General features: G+C 40.4%; 1 protein-coding gene across 3 annotated transcripts in view; it reads left to right on the forward strand.

The window, feature by feature from the left end:
* Window positions 1-22844, forward strand: part of ARMH4 (armadillo like helical domain containing 4) — a 228843-nt gene that overhangs the window by 135872 nt on the left and 70127 nt on the right. For all 3 annotated transcript variants that reach the window (XM_034992671.1, XM_034992673.1, XM_034992672.1), the window contains one exon: window positions 16406-16663. In XM_034992671.1, coding sequence (XP_034848562.1) covers window positions 16406-16663 — 258 coding nt within the window. The remainder of the gene's footprint in view (window positions 1-16405; window positions 16664-22844) is intronic.

The following is a 22844-nucleotide window of genomic DNA, read 5'->3' on the forward strand; positions in this document are numbered from 1 at the left end:
GTGTTCCATGATTCATTGTTTGCGTATAACACCCAGTGCTCCATGCAATACGTGCCATCCTTAATACCCATCACCGGGCTAACCCATCCCCCTACCCCCTTCCCCTCTGAAACCCTCAGTTTGTTTCCCAGAGTCCATAGTCTCTCATGGTTCCTCTCCCCTACTCTGATTCCCCCCTTCATTTTTCCCCTTCCTTCTCCTAATGTCCTCCATGCTATTCCTTATGTTCCACAAATAAGTGAAACCATATGATAATTAACTTTCTCTGCTTGACTTATTTCACTTAGCATAATTCCCTCCAGTTCCATCCATGTCGATGCAAATAGTGGGTATTCATCCTTTCTGATTGCTGAGTAATATCATTGTATACATGGACCACATCTTCTTTATCCATTTGTCTGTTGAAGGGCATCTCAGCTCCTTCCACAGTTTGGCTTGTGGACATTGCTGCTATGAACATTGGGGTGCATGTGCCCCTTCTTTTCACTACATCTGTATCTTTGGGGTAAATACCCAGTAGTGCAATTGCTGGGTTGTAGGGTAGCTCTATTTTTAACTTTTTGAGGAACCTCCATACTGTTTTCCCAAGTGGCTGCACCAGCTTGCATTCCCACCAACAGTGTAAGAGGGTTCCCCTTTCTCCACAACCTCTCCAACATTTGTTGTTTCCTGCCTTGTCAATTTTTGCCATTCTGACTGGTGTAAGGTGATATCTCAATGTGGTTTTGATTTAAATTTCCCTGATGGCTAATGATGGTGAACATTGTTCACTCTAAGTGTGTTAAGAAGGAATACAAGTTTTGGCCTTTGTTCTTGGAAATGCTTTGGGTTTCATTTCGCCTCAGTAACAGAGCCACTTAAATGATATACAAATGGGGAAGATGAGTAAAAGAGTATTTGATGGAATATGACCTTTGTTTGACTTTTAGTGATGAATTGATTTGCTGAATTAGATGCTGAATTCTCCCCTCCATGCTTGTTTTGGCAAAAGCAATGGAAATTTAATAAAAATTAATAATTTTATAACTATTAACATGAACACAGGAAACATCTAATACCATTGCCAAGTACATTAGGGAAGGATGATCTTTTTTTTTTTTTTTTTTACTTGTTTTTATCTTTGCATCTTCACATATATTACATGACACAGAATTGCTGGTGATTTCAGTTATCGATTGCCTTTTATAGTAAGTCATTTTGTTGTCTTGTCCTGAAGTCATCATACTTTCTCTGGCATTTATGATAGATCTCTGTTTTTAAGTACCAATATGTTAGTCCAGTAAATTACTTAGCACTCAGAATGGTCATCCCACGTTTGCTACTCATGTTCACAAAGCCAGTGGTATTTCAGATATATTTAAGCAATATTATGATGTATTACCCTAAAGCTTTGCTTATAAATTCTGCTGTTGAAGAAAGATAACTGACATGACTAAGTTTTCTAGTATGCTTTCTTATCATAAGGAATTCATTTATTGGTATGATCTCAATTAAGCAAAAATTATCCTGGAGCTGACTTTTTCCTTTTTTTTTTTTTGGAGAATTTGTTGTCCCCCACTAGAAAGTAGAAAATTAGTACTGCTTACTAAAACTCACCGTTAGACACACATGAAATTTTACATGATGGCTCAGGATGACAAAAGGATTTTGCCTTATGTATATCCAGAGGTTTTGTTCATTCATTAATGTGCACATTTAGCAAGTATTTGTTTGGTGATTCAGATAATAAAAAAGAAGAGATGGGAATGGATCTTGCATAAATGTTAGTAGAAGAGTTAAGACAGATACATAAATAACAGAAATACAAGGTAGAAGGTGGGAAAGTATCACATAACATATATATACTCATTGTTCTATTGATATTTATACAAAGATAAGTGATGACAGACCCAAAAATATGGAAAACATTCTAAAGGGTGGTGAATAGATACCACACATACCACACTAGCAGTCGGTTTACAGACATGTAATCAAGCATATTTTTCTAATTTAGCTTATTGGTTAGATGAATTATTTCTTTAAAAAAATTTTTTAAAAGATTTTATTTATTTATTTGACACAGAGAGAGGGAGAGCACAAGCAGGGGGAGTGTCAAGCAGAGGCAAAGGGAGAAGCGGGCTCCCTGCGGGACTCAATCCCAGGACCCCGGATCATGACCTGAGCTGAAGGCAGTTGCTTCACCGACTGAGCCACCCATAGATGAATTATTTCTTAAGAATAGGATTTTTTATAACTTTTTAAAAAGATTTTTTATTTATTTGAGAGAGAGAGAGACAGAGCGTGCACAAGCAGGGGGAGGGGCAGAAGGAGAGGGAGAGAAGCAGACTCCCCACTGAGCTTGACAACCCTGAGGTCATGACCTGAGCTGAAATCAAGAGTCTGACGCTTAACCGACTGAGCCACCCTGGTGGCCCAAGAATAGTTTTTAATAACAGAAGCAACTGCCTTTCAATGTAGAGGAGGCACCCAGGGGCTCCATCTCAGGCTAGCAAATATTTGATTTATAGGAAACTGCAGCATGTCTCTCTCAAGGAGGATGTTCAGAACACAGGCAAAAGGATTGGTTGTGAGTGATTCATCTGGGCTCGTACTCCAGTGTTGTGAATCCTTGTGAGGACTGGTCCAAACGGGGCTTTCCACGTGTGGTGGTTTTGTGCAGTTGTGAAAGCAAACGTGTAGCTTATAACCACATAACAGGTTGTGGAGATTTCAAAGGCGTTTTAGATATTTGCAGAAAATTAAGGCATTTTTAAAAGGCATGCTTTTTCAGTATGAAGCTAGACATAACTATCCTTTACTGGTGTAAACAGGGTAATTTTATTGCATTGGAGTACAAACAATCACAAACCTTAACAATGTATAAAATAACATAAGGATATTATCAGCTGCACTTTATCAGGCTGTATTCATAACCATAAAGTTGTTTTGGCATCAGACTACCTCTTATCACTTCAGTGTATATACAACCCCAAAGGGAAAGAGTAGAATAAAAACATAATGCATCAATTTGAATGGCCTTAGAAGATTTTAAGAATGTTCACACTTGGAAACATTGCATTTGTCTTGAAAGATTAATATTGATTCTGCCTAAATTTACCAGTGCCTTTTCTTCTTCAGCCGTACTACCTCCTTCTACATTGTTCTCCAAACAAAATATTCTATGGAAATTTCTTCTGTTAAAAACGTGGAAAGAATCTCCAATGTTTTATTATGAGAAGGAGATTCTCCAGGTGGGCAGAGGGCCCGACACTGCTCCCTCAATTTTCTCAGGGTATCTGCTACATGTGTTCTCTGAGGGGTCTTATATCCTATTAAAACTCTAGCCCAGGGACGCCTGGGTGGCTCAGATGGTTAGGCCATCCAGGCGCTCCAGAGGTAAAAAATTTAAAAACCAAGTTTGCAATTTTTGTTTTAATAGTCTCAGTATTTGTAACATCTTCACCTCTAAGTCTAACTGAACTATTACATGAAAGCTTTTAAACAAAGTGAATAAGAATAGGGGCATCGGGGCGCCTGGGTGGCTCAGTCGTTAAGTGTCTGCCTTTGGCTCAGGTCATGATCTCAGGGTCCTGGGATCGAGCCCTGCATCGGTCTCCCTGCTCAGCGGGGGGCCTGCTTCTCCCCCTTCCTCTGCTTCTCCCCCTGCTCATATTCTCTCTCTCTCTCTCAGTATCTCTGTGTCTCGAATGAATAAATTAAAAAAATCTTAAAAAAAAATCCAAAAAACTCTAGCCCGAGCAAAAGTGAAAACCCTCTCTCTTGTGTAGAAATTCAAAAAAATACTTGGCTTGAACCTAAGGGAACACAAAGCAAATAAAACAAGAAAATAAAAGAAGCACAAAGTGAATTAGGCTCACAACATACTGATTTCTCTGATCTTACCTTAGCTAATAAGCTCTCAGGTCTCCCAGACCCTGACCCATTCCACTCTCTGAGAAGGTTTTTTTTATGTTCTATACCCAAAGTGTTAGAATAGTTTTCAAGCACCTTGCCAGGGTTTCTGGCTACTCAGCTCTTGCCTTGTTTCCTATACAGAGTGTAACTTCTTTTTTTGTCTTCCTCCTCCCTGCCCCCACATGGAAGAGCCAAGACCAAGACATAAATTTCCTCTAGGGCCCCCCACCAAGTAGGGAATCCCCAATCCCACATACATATTATCAGCCCTGTTTTGCAGGTTGAAGGACATACCTTCAATCCCTAGGCAACTGACTGCCAGACAACCATCATGATTGACACCATCCCACCCTTAAGAGAAAATCCCATCTGATTCATGTCTAGGCAGTATAACACTGTTCTCACTATACAAGAAATATACCTGTATGATAATAGGCTCACTATTGCATTTTGTAATATATAATAGTGCTATGCTATTCTATAAACAGAAGGCTATGAAGTTAAAGTTAAAAGAGGACAGGAAGGAGAAATAGAAACAGTTCAGCTCAAACTCATCCTCCTTTATGAAGCCTCTCAGACCACGCAGCCCACACTGAGAAGCAGTATAGACCTGAAAGTAGCTCTGGTTCTGGACTTAAATGGACATAACTCTAAGTTTTAGCTTCGTCATGAATCAGCATTATGATCTTGACCAAATTGTTTAATTTCTTTCGACTTCAGTTTTCCTATCTGTGTAAAGCAGGGCTATTGATGTTCTTATCTTTTCTTGTAAGAATAAAATGGGATCTTTCATATAGTAAATGCTTGCATGACCTGGAGTAAATGCATAATAAATATGAATATTTTATGTCATTTATCAATTAAAATTAGGTATCATCATTTACTACTATGTATGAATTGTTATAATGAAATAGTCCCATCTTCTCCATGCAACCATGGGTCAGGGGCCAGGTGGACAATGTAAGTAAGCAAAAAGGAAGGCGCCTAAGACAGTAGGGAGTGGTGAGTGTGGTGCAGTAGAGAGCACATACTCCCTCTGATCCGGACAGATCTTGTTCATATTGTTGCCAGGAGGAGTATGTGAGCTCAGTGGTGCCAGATCTTGGAAGTTTTTCAGGATAAGCTGAAAGTTTGGATTTTTTTGTGGAATACTCTGACATTTTAAGTGTTGGCATTCAATCCACAAGTTTACCTAATCCCATTTCATTTTTATTAGTATGTGCACCCAAAAAGAGTCTTATCTTCCCAACAATAGATCGTCAGGTTCTGCTCTTAAATTAGCTCTCCAGACCTCCTTAAAGGCAGGTGGGCAGGGTCCGATCTTTCTTGTATCCACATTGGCCTGTGGTTACCAAGCATTGTGTAAGTGATGAATAATGGAGTGTATGGTTTTAGGACCATTATCTTGTTTATGAGACTGACACACTGCCCACTGCACCAAGAGGGCTGCTCATTATCTTGTTTAATTGATGTGCTTGCTACTTGACTTGTCCTGCTTATTGTTGTTATCATTTTATTTTATTTTTTTATTTTTTATTTTTTTTAAAGATTTTATTTATTTGAGACAGAGAGAATGAGAGACAGAGAGCATGAGAGGGAGGAGGGTCAGAGGGAGAAGCAGACTCCCTGCCGAGCAGGGAGCCCGATGCGGGACTCGATCCCGGGACTCCAGGATCATGACCTGAGCCGAAGGCAGTCGCTTAACCAACTGAGCCACCCAGGCGCCCTGTTGTTATCATTTTAAATCCAGTGCTTGTTTTGGGCCTGAGGTTAAACACTTTTTATGTGAACAAAGAAGTGGTTGCCAGTTACATTCTGCTAGAAATCCAGTGGGAATGTGCTTAGATTTCTTGCATCCCATTGTGGGGTTGAACACTATTTCATTCCTTTCTTTGGAATGCATATCAACATCTGCACTCAGGCAGGTAACAGGGAGCTCAGTAAACTTAAGTGATTCTTTAAATTCATTTTGGGAAGCCAGAGCTGGAATATTCAATTCTCTGGGATTCAATTCATTGTTAAGACTAATAACATAAATATTACATATGTATTCTATTGTATATATCCAGTATTACATGATAAAATGTGAAAGCATTTCGTTGGCAGGAAGAGTTAAGACTTTAGAAATGTAAGAGAATTCTATAAATTTTGAGTCAGCTTAACTTTGTGAGCTGCTGAATTTGGTGGAAATTATTTCAGAAGCTTCTGGGGTTCCCAACCCCTTATGATACCAGAGAGCCATCTGCTGGAGAATTGTTTCATATCCTCAAAACAGATTTAATTTTTTTCTTTTCTGGCTTTTCAGTTTTGTACCCAATTTGGTGCCCAAGTTAAAAAAAGTCTGGAAAATAAAAGCAGTGCCATCCCCAATGCTTCAGCCTCTTTAAGTGTGGAAACCATTTGGCTACAGTGGCTTTTGATTATATTTGTATAGTGATTGCCAGGTAAACACATGCCAACAAATGTTTCCTCTTGATTTTATTTTTTCTTTTTAAAGATTTTATTTATTTATTTGAGAGAGAGCCAGCGGTGGGGGGAGGGTGGGGTGGGAGGAGAGGTGGAGAGAATCCTAAACAGACTCCTTGCTGAGCTCAGAGCGCCGAAACCAAGAGTCCAACACCCAACCGATTGAGCCATCCAGGTGCCCCCAAATGTTTCTTCTTTTAGAAATCTGTCACTGGGATGTGTCCGAGCTACTCCATGTAAGGGGGAAGTGGGAGAAAGACTAATACATACTCAGCATCTGCCCAGCCAAGCCACCCTGTTTTTTTTTTTTTTATGGTATTCTTTCTCTTTTTCATGTGCCCTAATGTGTTCACTTTAGATTTAATTTTAAACTTCGCAAAGGAAAGAAAAGGGCCACTAAAAAGAGAAGTTTGACACTTAAAACAAAAGATGACGATTCAGATTGATGATTGCTATTCCAAAGAGATAGAATATACAGGTGAGATCCTCTTCTTCCTGTAAATCAAAGAGAGACAGCTTGCTGAGGCACCTGGGTGGCTCAGTTGGTTAAGTGTCTGTCTTCGGCTACATCATGATCCCGGGGTCCTGGGACTGAGTCCCACATCAGGCCCGTGCTCAGAAGGGAGTCTGCTTCTCCCTCTCCCTCTGCTGCTCTCTCTCTGTCAAATAAATAAAATCTTTAAGAAAAAAAAAACAACAACAAAGAGAGACAGGTTATGTTGGGTATGAGTATTACTATTGGAATTCTTCCTACCGCCGTTATTGGGATGATGTATTCTCAACCAAGGTTCCCCTCATTAGTAATACTCTGGGAGTGCTAGCTATGTCTCTAGCTTCTGGAAATCTAAAAATGTCTAAACTGTGATAAAAATGGGATGAGAGAAACTGGGGATCTTGGGTGGGAGCTGCTTATTAAATTAATGGCAACTGGACTTTGTAGCGGAGTCAGGTTACTCAGGCCACGGCCATGGGGTAAATTTTCTCCCATACGTCCTATTTGATTTCTTTGGGAGTTAACCCATGGTTCTGGTCCTGAACAAAATTCAAACTCTTGGTTTTGGTAACCTTAGGCAGAAATGTTTGCAACAAATAAAACAGGCCTGACCTAGAGAGCCAAAAATTCTGGGTTATTAAACCTGTTTGAGGCTCTGCTATGATATTTAAGCACTCAAGGCAGTTCTATCACTAGCTATGCAGGCCGTAGGCAAAACAAAGTTTATCAAACTTGCTTTCTGTTTCGCTGACAGTGTAAGCTTGGAGGATAATGCCTGCAAAGTATTTTGAGTCCCTCAGAAGAAAAGCCCCATGTAAGTTCCAAGTATTGTTATGGGTTATAAAACAGCTTTTGAGGGATTCTGTCAGAGAGTGGCCAGACAGGTAAAACTGGCTTAGAGAAGATACTGTCTAGACAGATCTTTTCTTTTCCCTGCCACCTGCAACAGGACATTCTCTGTGGAAGCTCTGGACACACTACTTGGTATCACCAAGCATCTCTTTACCATGTGGCACTTACCCTGACATCTCTGTTTAATGCTTTACAGTTTTCATGGTACAGTTTCAGTTCCCCTCAAGCCCAGCAATGAGACATTGAACCATGTCTGCATCCCCATTGGACGCTGAGCTATCTACTCTCCAAACACCTGTGTTCGGTTTTTTGGCTGACACCTGTCAAGTTTTCACTGTTGTTAGGTGTCACAATTCTTGACAGTGGACATGCCAGCAAGTGACTCGATCTTAGTAAGGATACCATGAAACAATCCTGTTAGGTCCATGGCAAGGAGCCTCAGTCAATGCCAGACCGTGCATCCTGAATTCCGTGGGACACCCTGAGCTGATGCTGGTTCAGCAAGAGTGAAGGGGAGTTTATGCAATGGGTGTCACGTGCTTGGGAGTGGGAACAGTGTGAAGTGGGGGGAGGATTTTGTCTGTCACTAGAGGTGGTTACTCAGAAACCATCATGACTGCCCCCTTGATTGCTGTTAGCGTCCTTGCGAATGGTTGGCATCATGAAGTAATCAGTGTCAAGTACCCTGGGAAGAAGGAAGAGTCAGTTGGGAGGATGCACTTTCCATACCAGGTGACAAAACTAGAAGCAATTTTCAGGCTGAACTCTATGAACCTTCCTTACCTGGACTGCAGTGTTTTGTCAGGGATTCTCAGGACAAATAGAACTTTAAGTCTTTGATCACTATTACTTGGTATCTGTTATATCCGATAAACCAAGAGCAATTGCTTCTTTTTAGAGGTTCATTTTTTTGCCCTTTTCTGTGTCATTTTAATATGGGATAATGTGTGTGTGTGTGTGTGTGTGTTTGTGTTTTACATTGATCCACATGCTTATTTAGGATTCAAATAAATGAAAATAAAATTGGGGTTTAACAGAGTTATCAAATTCAGAAAGCATTGCCCTATAACCTTTAAATACAACCTGGTAGAGTTATAGAGTGAGTTCTTTCTTTTTAGTTCTTTGGATCAGGGATCCTGTTACTGTTTTTGGCACGGTTTTATTTGTCGAACGTTTATTTCATGTCATTGCCCTTTGTGTTCAGAGCTGTTCATGACATCATTGTTGCTCTTGGGTGTGACTGGTTGAAAGACTGGCAGAAATAGAGGTGACTTTCTCTTTAGTTTTTATGAATGGAAAATCAAGGCATACAACTCTGGTTTGTTTTGCACCTGTTGTTCTTTTTTTTAAATTTTATGTGAATTCAATTTAGTTAACATATAGTGTATTATTAGTTTCAGGGGTAGAATTTAGTGATTCATTGGTTGCATATAACACCCAGTGCTCATTCCATCAAGCGCCTTCTGTACCTGTTGTTCTTATATGTTGCCCTTGTGCTTGCTACAAGATTATTTAGAGGAATGTGTTTGTTACTAATTGTTTATCAATTGTTACTCTGTGTTTTTTTAGACCTAGGCAATTGTTAAAAACCTGGATCTAGCTCATTGTTTGTGCACTCATTCACCTGTCCATCCACTCAACAAATACTTCTTGAACACTGCTGATGGCCAAGCCCTGTGCTCGTCATTGGTTATACAACATAGGACATCCTTCCTTTATCCAGTAGTTTTCCGCCTTTTTGGGTCAAACTGCAATCACGTACATTATTTTGGTAATATTTGGAAAGGTGATCATACCTTTTTTTGTTACTGATCTGTAAGAGCAGTCACAGTTCCACAGAAAATTGCAGCAGAGTACCGCCGACATTCTACTAAAGATGTTTAACAGCTAGAAATGATTGTAGGCTCCTACAAAATAAGAACATTCACTGGTTGACAAAGATAATGAGGAAACAAGGCTATAAAAGAGAAATCTCACTCCAGAAAGGCTTGTTTTCCTCCTGTCTTCTCTGCACAGTTCCTGAAACTTCCTTTTTCTAGAGCTATCTTCTCAGGCTTGCGATGTAATTCCTCAAGTACTAAAAGTGACAAAATAGTAAACCTTTTAAGTTCCTTTGTGATGAAGGGCAGGGTTGATGGTACAAGGGGAAGGCTTTCCTCTCTTATCCCCTACGGCTGTCAGGGCCCTTCTTTCCTTTCCAGTATAAATTGTATACTACTCCATAGGGCGTTTCTGGAGAGAGTATTCTGCCAAGAGAGATACCATGGCATGACCTGGCATCTCATGTTGGGCATTTCAGGACAGGGAGGAAGAGAAAGAAGGCTCCATTAGGTTGGTTGAGTGTGGGAAGGATTATGAGACATGTTGACCTGAGCAATGTCACTCAAATCACATCATGAAGGTAGTGACCATTTTGTTGGTCCAGGCTTGCTTACATGCAGCCTGACTTTGTCCTTTTCATTATTTTTATGGCTCTGACTTTATTGAGGTATAATTGACAAATAAAATTATAAGATATTTAGAGTGGTACATTATGGTGATTTGATATACACGTAACATTGTAAAAGGATTCCCACCACTGGATTAATTAACAGAGCTATCACCTCACATAGTTACTTTTTTTGTGTGAGGACATTTAAGTTTTACTCTCTTAGCAAATTTCAGTGATACAATACAGTGTTATCAACTATAGTCACCATGTTATAAATTAGATCTTTAGACCTTATTCATCTTAGAGCTGACAGTTTGTACCCTTTTACCAATCTTTCCCTGTTTTCCCTACCCTATAGCCCAGGGCAACCACTTTTCTACTTTTTGTTTTTATGAGTTAGACTTTTTGTTTATTTTATGAGTTAGACTTTTTTTTTTTTAATTTAGATTCCGCCTGTAAGTAATATACCATGTAGTATTTGTCTATTTCTAAGTTCTTTCACTCAGCATAATGTCCTTCTGTTTCATCCATGTGGCAAATGATAGGATTTCCTTCTTTTTAGAGGTCAGATAATATTCTATTATATGTATGTCACATCATCTTTATCCATTCATCTGTCAGTGGACATGTAGGTTGTTTCCATACCTTGGCTCTCGTGAATTATGGGACTATGAACCCCAGAGTACAGATATCTCTTTGAGGTATGATATTGTTTCCTTTGGATATATACCCAGAAGTGGGATTGCTGGGTCATATAGCTCTATACTTCAAGGAGAAGGAATTAACTGAGCTTTTTGAGGGTCATGTAGAAGTTGTCCTTGGTGGGTGGTAGTGGTCAGTGGTCAACAGTTCAGTGATGAGAGCTGAAAACGCAGGGCTTTGCCTTCATGTTCCTAGGGGATCAGTATCATACTGTCACAATTATTCCATCAAGTGCAACCCTTTTTGGTTTGTGGAAAGAAAAGGCAGCTAAAAGTGATTTTATAATGCTTTCAAAATAAAGAAATGTTCTTTTTTAGCCTATGGCCAATTTTTGTCTACAGGAAGGTCAGCAAAGCCATCAAATAGTTGTGATGATTCCTGATAGTTTTCTCCAAATTCCAGTGACCCCATACTTTTTCTCTGTCCAGCTTCTTCCTCAGCTTCTCTTTATAATTAAGAGTCCCTGGTCCATCTTTATTTCCCCTGAGATTTGTTGAGATATTGTTTTACTTCACTGAGATATTGTTGACATATAACATATGTAAGTTTAAGGTGTACAATGTGATGGTTTGATACTCTTATATATTGCAAAATGGTTACCCCAGTAAGGTTAGTTAACATTTCTATACCCTCGCATAAATACTATTCTTTTTGTGTTGGTAATATTTAAGATCTACTCTCATAATAACTTTCAAGTATACAATACAGTGTTGTTAATTATAGTCACCATACTGCACATTAGATCCCCAGGACTTACTTGTGTTACTGTTGGGAGTTTGTACTCTTTGCCTTGTCCATCTTTAATTACTTCCTTCACACACAGTCAACCACCTCCCGCCTCCACCCCTCCATCACTGAACCCTTCTAGCAAAATTTGCTGCTGGTTCAATCTCTCTGCCTCCTCTACCCCTCCCACCCATGCCTGCACCCAAGCAGCTGAAGGTGGCTGGAGAAAAACACAACCCCCTTAACATGTCTCACTTTAAATGTATGATGTCACATCTCAAGTGGGCCCACAGGGCTGCCTGCCAGTCCTCCCACATTTTCCTGGGGAATTCACTTGTCCATTCTCCAAGATGACTGTTTCACACTTTCTCCTCTCGCCTCAGACCGCCAACATTTCTTTTTTCCTTCTTAGTTTCTTATTTGACTGAGAAAATAAAAGAAATATGAAGACAACTTTCACATATTCCCACCACCAGATCTGTCCTCCTGCCTGCCCCTGTGCCCACTGCAGTGGAGGATGGGTCTGAGCCAGCCTGTGCCTTGGGTCCCATCCCTTCTCTGCCATAGCAAAGAAACCAACCTCACAGAGTGGCCATGGTGAGCCAGGCTTAGTCCTAAGTACCTTACATACTAACTGATGTAATCCTACAGCAGCCCTGTGAGGTAGGAACCACCCCAGTTTTACTGATGAGGAAGCCGAGGCACTGTAAATTGTCCACAGTCACACAGCCATACTACATTTGTGTGGCTCAGGTCCACATGTACAACTGTGGCCAAACCTCATCTCCAGACATTCCTCCAGCAGCCCTGTCCCCTGTCTCCTGACCATCAATTTCCCCCTCTCTACCAGATTTCACCCATAACTTCCAAGCAAATTCTAGTATCTCCTATTTTCAGAAGGTACCCTGGGCCCTACATCTCCTTCCAGCTACCCTCTTCTGTCCCTGTTTTTTTTTTAAATTTAAATTCAATTAATTAACATTTAATGTATTATTGATTTCAGAGGTACAGGTCTGTGATTCATCAGTCTTATATAACACCCAATGCTCATTACATCATGTGTCCTCCTTAATGTCCATCCCCCACCCCCCTCCCCTCCAGCAACCCTGAGTTTGTTTCCTATAATTAAGAGTCTCTTATGGTTTGTCTCCCTCTCTGATTTCATCTTGTTTCATTTTTCTCTCCCTTCCCCTATGATCCTTTATTATGTTTCTTATATTCCATATATGAGTAAGATCATATGATAATTGTCTTTCTCTGATTGACTTATTTCACTTAGCATAATACCCTCTAGTTCCATCCACATCATTGCAAATGGCAAGGTTTCATTTTTTGATGGCTATGTAATATTCCATTATACACACACACACACACATATACCACATCTTCTTTATCCATTCATCTGTCGATGGACATCTGGGCTCTTTTCATAATATGGCTATTGTTGTCACTGTTCTTTTTTTCAAAAAGTTTTGTAAGGTTTTTTTTTTTTTAAATATTTGCTGTATCTACTTTCTTTTTTTCTAATTTTCTTTTCAACCACTCTAGTCTTCCTCCCATTCCACAAAACAACTTAGGTTAAGTCACTAATCACTTCCAAAGTGTCAAAGCCAGAGGTAATGTCAATGCTGGAGGGACAGTCTCAGTTTTCTTACTCAGGCCCTCAGAAGTGTTTTATTCCTTTGACGCTGTCCACACCTCACTCGTTTGGTTTTTCTCACACCTCAGTGGTCACTTTTCCATCTCCTTTGCTGGATCTCCCTCTGCTGGCCAACTTCTAAATGTTCGATTGCCCAGGGCTTAGACTGGACCACTTCTCCTTCTATCTTCACTCATTCTTTTGGTGATCTCAGCCAGTCTCAAGGCTGTAAATATTATTTCTAAATCAATGAGTCCTACATTTTTATCTCTAGCTTTGATCTTCCCTGGGCTTCCAGCGTTTCCACTTGGAAGTTATAGGCATAGCAACCACATGATTAACGTGTCTCAAATAAAATTCTTGATTTTGCTCTTTACCCTTTAGTTTCCATCTTTAATAAAGTGAGATCTTCCTTCCACATCCCACATCGTAATTATCAGTAGGGCTCTGCCTTCAAATTACCTTCACATTACTCCCAGATCTGACCACCTCTTCCTGCTTCCAGATCTACAACCTCATTCAAAGCACCATCATCTTATTCCCTGGCTTGTAAAATAGCCTCCCAATGGGTCTCTTTGCTTTGTCTCTTGCTCTGATATAGCCTGATTTTCACCCTGAAGCCCGTCATTCCTTATAAGTATATATTAGATCTGACCCCTTCCTACCCCTCCCACCTCATTTCCTGTCCCTTCTTGCTCCCAGGCCAGTCTTTGCCATTCTTTGAACACAGCACACGTGTCTTGCCTCAAGACTTTTGTTTTTGCTGTTCTTCTGTTCTCTGCTGCTGGGAATGTTCCTCCTGTAGACATTGACCTAAATTAAACAAGAGCATTCATTATTTTGGTATAATCTCTGTTCAAACTTCACCTTACCAGAAAAGCTTTCCTTGATTTCCCCATCCAAAAAAGCAGAACCTGCCATTTTCCATCTTCTTCCCGGTTTTAATCAGAGTGTCATGTTGTATTATATCTCTTTGTGTGTGCTGTGTGTCTCCTTGAGTGGCCTGTCAGCTCCATGAAGGCAGAGACAGTGCTGTTTTGTTCCTAGTGCCCGGAACTAGGTGCTTGATAAATAGTCATTGAATTTTTGGAATAGCGAGAGGTATTAAGTCGTACAAAATTAGAGGATATATAAGAATGAAAGGTTAGATGTAATATTTTTTAAAAGTTAAAAAAACCCCTGTAAACAAGAGGTGCAAAGGAATGTGTGTGGACAACATTGTCTAGAAGCAGAAAAAGAGAGTCTCAGAATTCCTGGGTGGCTCTAATCCTCCCTCTTTCCTTCTCCACCATCCCAGGAGAGTTCCTTTTTGCAAACTGCCTTGTGGAGAGCCAAGACAAGAGGCCAAGGGCAAGGCCTTCAGTGAGCTTTGTGAGCTCTCATCAGGGGCTTCAGGGTGCATCCATGGTGAGGGGGGAGCCTCGAAGTATTCCTAGAAAATTAAAATTGGTGAAACAAAGTAAAATTGGGGATCTTACGTTTCCTACAGCTACTCCACTTAAAGCATTGAATGTGACAAATTGTGAATTGAACTCTTATGGTGATGGTAATGATAATGGTTTTTTTCAAGTGTGCTTTTCTGACTGTCTTTGATCAATATCCTATTTCCTAACCTCGTTTAGAGTGGAATTAAGAATGTTGATGTAATCATTTCCACTTTCTTGGGTCAGTCTTCCAACAGGAGCCAGGAGTGCATATATGTACCTCTCACTTAACATGTTGTGACTTCTACTCACTGATATGGAAGAAGAATAAAAGGAAAATTCTGCCCAAATGATGAATTTTCTTGTTTAGTATTATAAGATACAAAAGGGTTGGGACACTCTTTAAGTTCTGTTAGTATTTTGGTGCTTTCAAATGGGCAAATCTTTTTTTTTATCAAAGTATAGTTGACACACAATGTTACATTAGTTTCAGGTGTACAACATAGTCTATACGTTATGCTTGTTCATCACAAGTGTAGCTACCACCTGTCACCATACAATGCTATTCCAATACCATTGACTATATTCCCTGTCCTGTACCTTTTATCTCTGTGACTTATTCATTCCATAACTGGAAGCCTGTATCTCCCACTCCCCTTCACCCACTTTGCCCATCCCCCATCCTTTCTTTCCTCTGGCAACCATCAGTTTGTTGTCTGTATTTATGGGTCTGTGTCTGCCTTTTGTTTGTTTGTTTATTCATTTGTTTTGGTTTTTAGATCCCACATGTAAGTGAAATCATATGGTATTTGTTTTTCTCTGTCTGACTTATTTCATTTAACATAATACCCTCTAGGTCCATTCATGTATTGCAAATGGCAAGATCTCACTCCTTTTATGGCTGAGTAACATTCCAAGGTATTTGTATATACCACTTCTTTATCCATTCATCTATCCTTGGATACTTGGATTGCTTCCATATTTTGGCTATTGTAAATAATGCTGCAATAAACGTGGGGGTGCATATATCTTTTTGAATTAATGTTTTCATTTTCCTTGGGTGGAATTACTGGATCATATAGGATTTCTATTTTTAATTTTTTGAGGACTCTCCGTACCCATCTTCTACAGTGGCTGCACCATTTTGCATTCCCACCAACAATGCATGAGTGTTCCTTTTTCTCTACATCTTCACCAACACTTGCTTGTCTTTTTGTTTCTAGCCATTCTCACAGGTGTAAGGGGATATCTCATTGTGGTTTTGATTTGTATTTCCTTGATGATTAGTGATGTTGAGCATCTTTTTATGTTTGTTGGCAATTTGTATATCTTCTTTGGAAAACTGTTTATTCAGGTCTTCTGCCCATTTTTTAACTGGATTATTTGTTTTTCTGGTATTGAGTTGTATAAATTCTTTATATATTTTGTATATTAACCTAGTGGGTCCACCTTTAATGGCCTCCAGAAAACAGGGATGGGATGTTTTCTACTTTTGTAAATATAAATTTGACTACTAAAAATTTATATTACCTGAACTTTGACTCCAAATAAACATGCTGCATACTAATGATCTGACATAATTGTGATTTTGAAAGTTTAAAACAGGTATATGGTGAGCACATAATCCTGCAAGGCCCACATCGCCCAACTTCGGCTATAAAATTTGTTTCCAAAGGTCAAGCACAATTATTTTGTAGTGTTTGGGTCATTTCAAAAGATTCGTATGTAGGCACTTACTGTATTCCTTTGTGTTTCTTGTTGATTTCTTTTTTTCCTAGAGGGAGAAGAAGATGAGGATGAAGAAGATGAGGAGGAGGAAGATGAAGAAGAGGAAGATGAGGAGGAAGATGAAGAAGATAAAGACACAGAGTCCCTGGATGAGAGCTTGGATGGTGATGCTGAACTGCCTGGGTTTACTCTCCCTGGCATCGCGTCTCAAGAACCTGGCTCAGAGCAGGGAAACCTGGGCCCTTTGGATGGAGCTACCTACCAGGTGCCAGACGCCATCAAGTGGGAACAGCAGAATCAGGGCCTGGGTAAGAGTCATGCGTGTTTCCTTCCTCCTCCCTCTCCTCCTTTTATTTTTCTAAGGTGGCAGCTTTCTTTCTTGGCATCGATTATGGAGCAAAATGGATTTCCTGGTGATGTTTATGGATGGTTCATTTCAGAAAAAGTCATCAGTTTTTTCTTATATGTTTATATTTAGTGCTCTTAAATAGCCAGGCTCCAAACAGTCCCCAGCTGCCCACTAAGAGCACAGTTACCTAGTTTTTGGAAGGAATTCCATCTTTCCTTCCCAGCTGGAAGACAACTCTAGGTTTATGGGAGGACTTCCAAATGGGGAGAAGACGTGAGTAACCAGTGTGCTGAACAAGCAGCGTGAATGGTCTGAAGTCACTAAACAAATATATGGTGTTACCTTCTGTCGCTGTGGAATTTGCTCCCTAGGAGAAATTCTTCCCCCTACCCGTGAGCGCATGCTCGGCAGTCTTGTTGCTTTTCTGTTTCCTCTTAAGGCTGCATTTGGTTGTCAGATACAGGCTCAGTTCAGCAGTCAGTGTCCAGACACCCACGTGCTTGCTCTCTCTCGGGCATGGCCCGAATTATCCTGGGGAGGCTCCATGGATGCAGGCTGACCTAACCTCAGACACTCTCTTCCTGGTCAGCAGGGACGCTCCCCCATCTGTCTCCTCTTGGCTTTTTCTGGAGAGATGCTATAAGCTCTGGGTGATTCCTTGAGGCCTTCCACTTCTCCAAAGAAATACCCCCTCTGAAATTCTCTGAGTCTTTAACAGCTAGCCCCATTTATAACCTTCAGTGCAGCAGAGGTTAGGTTTAAAAGTCATATAATCAGTGTTGGGCGATTTCATTAAAAATTTGGATGTTGGTCTGAAACTTTGCTCTGGAATATCATACTCTTGTATCGTGGTGCCTCGGTTGAAATGTCCAATTTTAAATCCTATTGCATATGATTTCTTAAAGATCATTCTTCTCTCTCATGAAAACTCTCTTTTAGATCTGTGGTGAGAAAGGGTGAGTGCATTAATACGAGTGCAGAGCTGGAAAATCGCTGTGTCAGGTTATTGCATGATTGTGTAGTTTAAAATAAGCTCTTTTTTTTAAAAAAAGATTTTATCTATCATTTATCTATCTATGTATCTATCTGAGGGAGAGAGAGCACATATGCTTGCATATGAGTGATGGGGGCTGAACGGGGCAGAGGGAGAGGGAGAAGTAGGCTCCCGGCTGAGGAGGGAGCCCCATGTGGGGCTTGATCCCAGGACCCCAAGATCATGACCTGAGCTGAAGGCAGGCACTTAACCGACTGAGCCATGCAGGCACCTCAGCTCTTTTTTTTTTTTTAAAGCTGAAATTGGACTTGGTAAAACTTTTAAAGGTTTACGGTCTAAGGAGGAATGCTTTTCTTTGATGAACTGTCCTTTCTATTTGGTTAATTAATTCATCCAACAAACCTAACTGAGCACCTACTCTGTTCCTGGAACTTTGCATGGCCCCAGAGACAGAGAGAAAAGCAAGAGTGGTGCCTTTCTTTGATTAGAGCAGAACCCACTTCATAAAGGTTTCAACGTGGGAAGGGTGAGCTTTATAATAAAAGTAGGTTATAAGAGGGCGAAGCAGAAATATGGAAGCCAGCCTTATTGTCTTCCTATGCTGCTTCCTGATTCCAGCCTCCATGCACAGCTAAGTATTCTTAAATTAGAGATACCAATTTAGTGACTTGTTATGCTTTTAAAGGTGATTCCCACAAGTCCTGAGATTTTTTTTTTAATATATCCGAGTTTCTCTTACTATAATAATTTACCATTTCCCCAGAAGTCCCTTACCTTTTACTGTTACATCCTTTCCTGGTAAACTCATTTTATCAACATGTTTTTAGCACTGAGTTTCCTGGGAACCAAAACAAGGAACAAATCTTCCAAGCTGGTTTTTTTTTTTTTTTTTTTTTTTCCCTCCCACTGTGGGAAGACTGTGTTTGAGTAATGTCTGGGACTAGAATTTTATTTGCTCATCAACATTTTCTTAGAGTGTCAGGAGTATCTCTCCTAGTCACTTACAACCAGTAATAACTTCTGGATCAATATTAATTGGTACAGTTTTCTAAATACTCTGAGGTCAGATGAGACAGGAAAACCTCTCCTACTTGTGATGGATTTTGTGATAAGTAGAATAGTGTCTGTGTCCTAATCTCTGGAACTTTTACCTGGCAAAAAGGACTTTAGCGAGGTGATTAAGTTAAGGATCTTGAGATGGGGAGGTTATTCTGGATCATCTGGGTGGGCCCAATATAATCACAGGTGTCCTTGTAAGGGGGAGGTAGGAGAGTCAGAGTCAGAGAAAGAGATGTGATGAGAGAGGCAGAGGTCAGAGTGATGTGGCCACAAGCCATGGAATGCTAGCAGCCTCCAGAAGCTTAAAAAGGCAAGGAAATGGATTTTCCCCTTGAACCTTGAACCTCTAGAATGCAACCCTGCTGACACCTTGATTTTAGCCCCTCAAGACCCATTTCAGACTTTTGACCTGCAGAACTGTAAGATGATAGATTTGTGTTGTTTTGAGCCATTAAGTTTGTGGTAATTTGTTACAGCAGAAATAGGAAACTAATACAGATTTCAGTAAGTATTTCATGGGAAGCATCATTTTAGGAGTAGAGCTACATGGCGGCTGTAGTCAGAGTGTGAACATTGTAAACTTAAGTGTAGTTTTTTCTTTTTCAAAGATTTAAGTATTTATTTTAGGGCGAGTGAGAGAGAATGAGTGTGAGAGTGGGGGGAGGGGCAGAGGGAGAGGGAGAGAGTATCTTCAAGCAGACTCCCTGCTGAGCACAGAGCCCAAGGCAGGGCTCAATCCTAGGACCCTGAGATCATGACCTGAGTCAAAATCAAGAGCCGGCCACCCAACCTACTGAGCCACCCAGGTGCCCCAATTGTAGTTCTTCATGAATCATTAAACGTGCAAAAATTGAGACCTTTTAAAAAGTAATTCTATTTAATATAATACCACTCTAATTAACCTTCTTCATTCTTGTTTTCAGTTGGGTTATGTTACTTATAAATTATCACATCCTATTTTATAATTTGAGTGATATTCCAAAGCAAATGCTAAAACCCATATAAACCTTTAAAAATGAACAGATTGAAGTGGGTAGCTGGGATTGGCTAAAAATAACACAAACTCTTTGAATAGATTATAGTTTCATTTCCTGTGAAGTAACATGAGCAGACAACTTAGATGACTTTCTAAGCAAAGCAGTAGATTCATGGCCTCAAATTCTCTGAACTTCTGTTTTCTGCTTGTTACATACACTTTGCCTCTAAAGCTTTGGAGGGAGAGATCTCAGCTTCTTGATCTTGCTGTTGAGAGGTGTGAGTGGAATGAACTGTGTGTCGTTGGGATAGAGAGAATTAACAGTGAAAGTCCCTTGTTATGGTCAAGGTGGATCGATTGATTGGTGAAATGCTAGTAACATATAGGAAGTTCTTTATTCAAATATGCAGAATCAATTTCTTCTCTTATCTAACAAGTTCATTTTCAGATTTATTGGCCAGGACCTGTCCAGAGAGCAGACGTGGTGACTCACCCCACTTCTAATCCTGTTATATACTGTAATAAATCACACAACTATGCTTTTTAATGTATAAAATCAATATGACCAAAGTTGAGTCAACATATCCATTTTAATGCCAAAGCATTTCCAATGTAATTAATACCTGGGGGTTCTTTCCTTTTTGTATTCTTTTTTTTTTTTTTTTAAGATTTTATTTATTTATTTGAGAGAGAGAATGAGATAGAGCATGGGAGGGGGGAGGGTTAGAGGGAGAAGCAGACTCCCTGCCGAGCAGGGAGCCCGATGCGGGACTCAATCCCGGGACTCCAGGATCACGACCTGAGCCGAAGGCAGTCGCTTAACCAACTGAGCCACCCAGGCGCCCCTCCTTTTTGTATTCTATCTCTGTCAGGATGCCTCTAGCTATAGGTAGCAGGAACCTTAACTTAAATTTGTTTGAAGAGTAAAGAAATCTATTTCTTTGAAAACAATAAGTCCAGAGACAGAGCTCTTGGGTCAGTTGACTCAGTAGCTCCGCAGTCATCAGTGACCGAAGTTTCCCCATCTTGCTGCACTGTCCCCCTTGGTGTGTGACTTTGTCCCTGGACTGGCCTCCTTATGGTTGCAATGGCTGCAGTTACTTCCAGCGTCCCACCCAGAGAAGACATTGTCCAGAGAAAGGAGGCTGTCTTTTCACCATGTTTGTTTCTTAAGAGAGAGCCTTTCCTAGAATCCCCCAGTAGAATTCTTCCTGCCTCTAATCAGCTGGGGTTAGGCCACATGCCCATTTCTAAACAGTCATTGCAAGCGGTCTGTGATCACATGGCTGGTGGGATGGTTGGGGGTGGGTGTCAATCACCAGGTGATCACCCGTGATTCCTGTGTGTTTCTGTTCACTTCCTTGTATCTGATACTATCCATGTCTCTTCTATCCTCTAAGAATCCCATGGTCAATCCTGTTAAATTAATGACCTTATTTTCAATATGTCTTGAGTTCATAAGTTCTGGATGAGAGCCCGAGGGAAGCATTGTTCCATTTTCTTCCTCAGGAGACCATTTTGACTACTTTTGCATTTGGTTGATGTTCTGGATGGACAGCGCTTCCAAAGCCATCAAGTAGTTAAGTGCAGAATTATTACAGCTATCTTCACTTTTTTTTCAAAGCCTACATCTAACATTAGAATGGGCTTTTGATTTAGGAATAGTATATTTTTCTCTGGAGGTCTTTAAAAAGCACGGTAAGTATTTAATTAACAGACTAGGGTTGTTTAGCAGAAGAATGAAGAGCTCTGTGTATCTATCTTTTCATCAGACATTCAGTGAGCACCTACTACGTGTGTGCTGTATGCTGTGGAAATACTGACAGGCTGACATATGTAGAGATAAATTACCATGGGGCAGAGAGTGGTCCCATAGATGTGAGGTCAGTGGATGAGCAATTCCACCGCGAGGACCTGAGTCATCACTTACAACCAGAGGTTGATTTGAGTGGCAGCCATCTGTGAGGTGTGACTTCAAGGGGGTTTTGCCTGGTCCCCTAATTTATATCACCCTTTCTGCCTTAACATGGTGCCTACTTTTCAATATTAGAGCCTTCCTTTGGATTGAGATTGAAGGCCTTGAGAAGGCATTCAAAAAATGCAGATCTGCTATCTGGGCAGGATAACTCATTAAGATATTATCATTTATTTATTACTATTGTTATTAATTTGCCAGGCTCATTAGCTCATGATTTTGGATGATGTTAAGACAAAAGAGAAAGGAACACAAGACAAATGTGTTTTGAATTGGTAGGGAGGTAGAATGAACTGTAGGCAAAGCGTATGGAGGTTGGACCCTATAGAAACCGAGCACTTGACTGTGGGAAAGTCAGGCCTTTAGCCCTAAAATGTGCCAGCTCTTCTCCTTCTTCCCCTTGTGCTCCTTCTTATTCTTTGAAAACACTTAACATGTAGCTGAGACTGAACACTTAAATATACTCCAACTTGGGCTGTGGCAGCAAGGAGAAGATGCTCCGCAAAAGACAGTGGGAAGTGTGACATTTCAAACAACTCTCCACTGCAACAAAAGTCAGTGTATTTTGATGTATAACATGTTAAGCTATGGATTAAAAGGTTGCTCAGGAAGCTTCCTGGGCTAATGTAGGTAAATATATGTATGAAAGGAGAGGGAGGAGTGGAACCTTAATCCAACATAACCAGCACAAAGTGAGTGGCAGATTGGCTAAAGCCTCCAGACCAGTGGTTCTCAATCTTGGCTACCCATTGAAATCACCTAGAAAGTGACACAATATACCGAAGCCTGGGTCTTACCCTAGAGGACAACTGTCCTAGATTGATCTCCTGGTTGTTCCCTTGGGGTAAGGCAACTTCTGTTTATGCAGGGGGATGGAAAAAGAGGATTTTAAGAAGTGTTTGTATATTCTATGAATGGAATCCCCATTAATAGAGATTTACATGGCTTTTAGTGATCTTCCGTATATTGTGTTAGTGTGCCTTAAGAAAACCCTCCCCAGCTTTATACAGTCACATTGAGATCAAACTTAAAGTCAATATCTATGCTTTAGTTTCCCCAGAAAGCCAATGGTTGCATTATGGACTCCTGAATCTGGATGGGGGCAGGTTTGTCCCCAGACTTCTGCATCTGGGAAG

Source organism: Mirounga leonina, unplaced genomic scaffold (assembly GCF_011800145.1).
Source record: "Mirounga leonina isolate KUSES-001 unplaced genomic scaffold, KU_Mleo_1.0 Mir_82, whole genome shotgun sequence".
In the NCBI taxonomy this organism is placed as follows: Eukaryota; Metazoa; Chordata; class Mammalia; order Carnivora; family Phocidae; genus Mirounga; species Mirounga leonina.